Genomic DNA, 6,000 nt, shown 5'->3' on the forward strand with positions numbered 1-6,000 from the left:
TTATGTCACTGCCTTTAGTTTTATTCTGGTGACAGTGGCAGCAGTACCAGCTTGAGAAGCGCAGTTCAGCCAACGTTTATTGTTTCACCCGGCGGTGGTGCGATCGCAGTATCTTAAGATACACGATACATTCTTCAATGTATCGGAAATACAGATACTGATACACGTCTTGCGAGACGTATCGCGATACAGATACAAGATACCCAAGGAGTATCTAAGATACATGTATCTTCGATACTGCCCAGCACTGCTCTGAGTTTGATTGACATAATTTAAGAAGCCTGTTGGCGATATGGACTGCTCTTATCGAACTATTCTTGCACTGTTTTTGAAATTGTCTTGCTCTTTTTGTGCTATTTTTCCATTGCTCTTGCTATTGTTCAGTATTAATTATCTACTATTGCTATTGTGTCTGTCACTGCTCCTAAGCCTATGTATGTTTGGATGGACCTTAGTCAGGCAGAGTGAATCTGCCTTTAGTCCTTTCAACTAGACAGTGTATGTATAAATAATCTGAACAAAAAAAAGAAAGTAGCTTCGCAATGTAAAATGGAATCATGATTGTCGCACAAGATACGGTTGACTGACAACACTGGGAGAGACATTTGTCCTGCATACAATGGACACAAAATACACTGAAGATGATGATGATCGTAAAATATTCTTGTTATTTAGGAAGTGAGCCTTCATACCTAACGGATAGCCTGCTCACTGTGAGCCTCTTGTACGATAAAAGAGTTGAATTTTGGGCGAATTCGTGTTTTGACATCAATATCATTAAAAATAGCGCTAGGAAACGCTACTGTGCTCCTCTTACTTTCCGTAGTCCCTTTTTTTGCGCTATTTACGATCCTATTAATGTCTCTTGTGCGGTATTGTTCCCAGGTGACGGACATCTTCAAGGGTCACACGCTGCTGCGTGCACATAGCAACGACAGCGAACAGTCGGCAGAAGAGGCACTCGGCGATGCCAAAGCTGTGGCTCTGTACTTTGCGGCCTATTGGTGTCCGCCATGCTTTGAATTCACAATAGTACTGGCTCACGAGTACGACGAAATGAAGGAGGAGTCTGCGAAACCAGTTGAGATCGTCTTCGTCACAGCGGACCGCACCGAGGAAGACATGCTAAGGTTTATGGCCCATGTTCACGGACCATGGTACGCTGTCAAGTTCGACGACAAGGAGTTCCGGAAGTGAGTATACTTGACAGATTTGGTACGCCGGTCATATGGGCCCGCCATAACGAGAGCGCCACCTACGATGGAGCATTGTATGAGCCATGGTCTTATCATCGCGATAACAGTCGTACTGTCTGTAATGCATTTCCCTAAGACGACTCGAGATAAAAAATCACGTTCTTTCTCTAAGAACGATTCCGTAACGTATTAAAATGAAAAGGCCGTCGGCAGCAGCTGCTGTTTATTTTCACGTAAAGTTTCAAATTTGTAGAACATTATATTGTTGCAGGCGCCGCTCGCATTTTATTGAAGGTTACCTTGCCAGAATATATCTGGCCCATTAAAGAACTTCTGGCACATTGTTTTAAACCTGTATCTTCGCCGTTAAAGTCCGAGTTCATTGAAGTCGCGCCTAGAAGAAAAGTACTTATGAGCGACAGAGCACTCTCGATAGCTTAGCATAACGCATGTGTTGGTTTTGAGACATAAGAGGCCATGAAAGAATCATGAAGTCAAAACACTCTTGTTTCATTACTGCCAACATACAGAGGCTACACGAAACCACAGCCACACGAAATGCACGCCACTGCGTGTTAGCGACGCCATCATATTCACAATTATCGATTGATGACGTCAGAGCCTTTTTCTAGAAACCGACTATAGTGAAGGGGTCCGTCACTTTAACAACTCCACTGTAGGGACGGGACAATAGTGTTTATAGACGTGCGGCGGCCGAAACGTATGTCACGTGCCAATACGTGTGTTATGTCTTCACTACGGACTTTCTATCGGCCGCGGTGTGCACATTTATGTACCCAAGCCGCTGCAAAACACCGCGCTTCATAATAGTGGTTCTGCTAAAGTGACGGGCCCCTTCACCGTAAACAGTGAGTGCATTTTGATACGTGTTATGAAATCACTTTCATGTTAGTTACATATGTGTGTGGCAAGTTTTCGAGAACGTATATATGAAGCGAGTGTACGTGTGTTCGCGAATAGCGCAGCGAAGCTGCAGATAACTAGGCCATTTGTACATAATTACTCTGTCCGGACAGTTACTCTGTCAACAAAAAAAAACCTATAGCAGGTATGAAAAAATCCGTACACAGGGGGTGGGTGCTCGAGCCGACGTTTCGACAAGCGGACTTGTCTTCTTCCTCAAGGCTGGAACTGTTCCAGCCTTGAGGAAGACAAGTCCGCGTGTCGAAACGTCGGCTCGAGCACCCACCCCCTGTTTACGGATTTTTTTTCATCGCAAGCTTCCATCTTCCACTTCTTGCCGTTTTCTATAGCAGGTATGTGTCACAGAAATGGGGCAAGCCCCCCACCCCTCCCAATGGTCCGCGAAAACCAAGCAGAAGAAAAGTAACTATAAAAATTGAAAAATTATTAAGCAAATAAATACATCAGTAAATAATAACTACACAGGTCACTACATATATAAATAAATTAAGTAAATAAATAGATAACCTGTGTGCTGCACTTCTAGCCCACGCAAATCGAGGTAGAAGACCTTTAAAGGTCTTCTACCTCGATTTGCGTGGGCTAGAAGTGCAGCACACAGGTTATGCGGCACAGAGATGACACGGAATTTAGCATACGCTAAATCCGTGTCATCTCTGTGCCGTGTGCTGTATAGCTGCTCTGGTCATCCACACTCCCTGAGTAGAATGGGTCATGAATTTTCATCAATCGCCCAGTCACCTCTCTACGTGCGGGATTTATGTAACAGTGTTTTTAAAGCTTGGATGATATGCATCGCAGCAGTCTGCGTCAAATTGTTTTGTTGATCTTTCCAACTTATTCTATTTTACCTGCCGATCGTGAAGTGCGCTGTTCGACAAGTACCGCGTCTCCGGCCTTCCTGATCTCGTCGTTATCAAGAGGGACGGTACCGTGATCACCGCCGACGGAGTTGCCGACATCAAATATGACGGATCGAAGGCCTTCGCAAAGTGGGCTGCGGCGGCATAGGGCCACCGAAATGACCCGCCTTTCCTGATGGGAGCCTTTCGCCTGAGAAGCCACACCTGCCAACTCTCTCAACAACTGTGATTCTAACCGCTCGGTTCGTTTCTGATGCAAAGTAAAACAACAAAAAAGAACCCCTTGTTTTTGTATCGTCAGTTCTTTACAGGGCACGAGTCGTAGGCGCTGCTGCAATTATTTCGAGAACACTATTCACCGTGATTTTTCGGTCGTTTCGGACCCCGGAACACGAGCCATGTTCAGTGAAGGGGCTTATTCTACTGCGATGAACTCTAACGTATGGAAAATAAAAGCAAGGTGGAAAATATGAACCTAACGCTGTTTTGCTCTGCTCCCACGATCGGAGGCATTACAATCTTTCTATACCTCACGCGGTTCTGCACTGCCTGCTTGACGTCATGTTGCGACGTAATAATGACGTCACTGCGACGTCATAAATTCTGGCAATCTGTGACGTCGTCAGAGGGTGGCGACATTGATGGCGTCATGTTATATTGAGGTCATACGACTTGGTACGCCGGCTGCACACACACATTCACTCAAGTATCACCTGGCTTTTGACCAATTTTTAATACTTAGTTGTTGTTTTTTCATCATTCGTGTTGATGCCGACGCCTGCCTCGCAAATTATCGTCAAGACTCGCCAAATCTCGAAAAGCCTACGGTCAAGTTTGCCGTTTGATCGAGGCACCTAAGGATTTCGCCTTTAAGGAACGCTGAAGAGAAAACCAAATTTTCTCGTATTGGTAGATTACTCGCTCATAATACCGAAGTCCTTAAACTTGCCGCGCAAAGACGCTTGGTAAGCGAGAAAACAAGCGAAAAGAAAATGCGCGTGAAGACGCCACCTTGAAGTTCTCGCATCAGTCGCCGTGACGTCATGGATTATGACGGCGTCAACTAGGTCTTACTTAGTTTTTAATAGGTCAAAATGAAATGCATTGTCTTCTGAGGGAGCGAGAGACATAACATACGAAGTTTCAAAAACTTTCGTTGAGCCAATATGGCCAAAATACGAGAAAACACATTGAAATCCGTGACGTCGCCATCGGAAGTTTTCGGCGGGAAATTTGAAAGTGAAGCTTTTGACATTCATTTTTCTCATCTCTAAATAAGCCTATGACGGTGAAATAAACGACATCAGGGCTTTCAGAGTATAATTCATCGGTCCAAACTAAGTTACTGTTTCACTCCAGTGTCCCTTTAATAAGAACAACATCCGCATGCATCCCAGCAGGAACATTCAAAAGTGGACGAAGTACTTTCCTGCTATGGAAACAAATTACCCATGAAACACAAAACCTCTATAAAACGTCTTTAAAACCTCTATAAACCTCCATAAAACGTTTTATAGAGGTTTCGTGGGTAGCCACCACGTGGAACATATCGTTCGGTCCCCCCGGCCCCTAGTAAGGAAGGAAAGACTGTGCTACGGACAACCAATGCAAAAAGAGGATTTCCGAACGCGTCCGCGATTCAGATAATGTCCCCCGAAGCACCGAGAAAGCTACGTAAGGAGGTTTCACGCTTTCTACTAAAATATATACGCGACAGCGTGCTCATAGACGTTTTTTAGAAGGATAATCAGCAGTGAACGAAACGAACAGGCGGTGCAATAGCTGACACAGATTTCCCGACTAACCTCGCCCCTCGAAAACACGCAAAACGACCGACCAATCACTTCGAACAGCTTTATATTATCTGTGGCTTGCTAGTTTGTTTCACGACAGTGATCATCTGGCTTGCTTGCGCTTCGTTTCCGGACTACTTGTGATATATAGGCGCAAGTTTCTTTCTTCATGACGTAGTAAAAAAAATCTCTCTCTCTCTCTGTATGTGTGTGCGTGTCTGCGTGTGTATGCGTGTTCGTGCATGAAAGTCGAAATGCGCACGATCATCGTATCAGCGTAAAATGTTCAGGGACCACGAGAGACGATAAAAAAGATGAATATTCCCGTTGCATATCGGCAGGCATCCATAAATTTAGATTTCCGACCAGTTCTAAGATGCGCTGACAACATGTAGCTGTATACAGTTCGATCAAATACAGGCACCAAGTGTTGGGAAACTGAAAGTTTGCTCAGATTTGGTGGTCTCTAAACTTTTGACGCTAACTGTACATGAGGAAACTACGCACTCTCATACACCTGCTGCCTAAGTTGGCTATCCAACTTTAGCCGAACGTTGGACTCGCGGTTCAACATAGTACTATTTAGATAGACACATACACCGGATAATCTTGGGCCATTACGTTAATTTTAGCGTTTTTTACGTGTGTGGTATCAGGGTGAGGCGGCGTTGAGACACGCATTCACTTTAATTATGACTAGCGGGCAAGATCAAGAAATTTGGTTAGGTATCTCTGCGGTGACAATTGTGTATACAGCGCAAGCGATACGACAAATAGTGTTATCTCCCTCGCGTCGTCGTTCGCGGTTGTCGCCTTCCCTTTCGAATGGTATACCCGCAAGCAAAGAAGTACACGAGGCGATGCTGACACAACAGCCAGGCATTCTTTTCTTTTACTCGGCGTCATCGAAACAGCGCTAAGGCGAAAGCCACCGCTGCCCACCACCAGACGTCGCCGGCGACCAAGTGTGGCGACGGTGGCGCCGCGTTGCACCCCTCCGCGAAGCACTGGCACACCTCGAGGTACATTCCCGGCGGGTAGAAGCTGCGGCAGGGCTCGTCGTGCGTGTCCTTGAGGTAGGCGCACGCGCGATACACCCGATGTGGTATGTCGGGTTTGTACACTGCGCCACACACGCAGAGAATGGAGAGTACATTACAAAAGAAAAAGTTGGAATACGCGGACTTGAACGAGGCGACTTTG

At 45.6% G+C, this 6,000-nt stretch overlaps 1 protein-coding gene across 1 annotated transcript in view; it reads left to right on the top strand.

Annotated features, from left to right (window-relative positions):
- The window catches only part of LOC119405502 (nucleoredoxin-like protein 2), a 45,471-nt gene extending 42,319 nt beyond the window's left edge, over nt 1-3,152 (top strand). The window contains exons 5-6 of the mRNA XM_049419422.1: nt 886-1,193; nt 3,008-3,152. Coding sequence (XP_049275379.1) covers nt 886-1,193; nt 3,008-3,152 — 453 coding nt within the window. The remainder of the gene's footprint in view (nt 1-885; nt 1,194-3,007) is intronic.
- Nucleotides 3,153-6,000: the final 2,848 nt, after the last annotated feature.

Source organism: Rhipicephalus sanguineus, chromosome 9 (genome assembly GCF_013339695.2).
Source record: "Rhipicephalus sanguineus isolate Rsan-2018 chromosome 9, BIME_Rsan_1.4, whole genome shotgun sequence".
Lineage (NCBI taxonomy): Eukaryota > Metazoa > Arthropoda > Arachnida > Ixodida > Ixodidae > Rhipicephalus > Rhipicephalus sanguineus.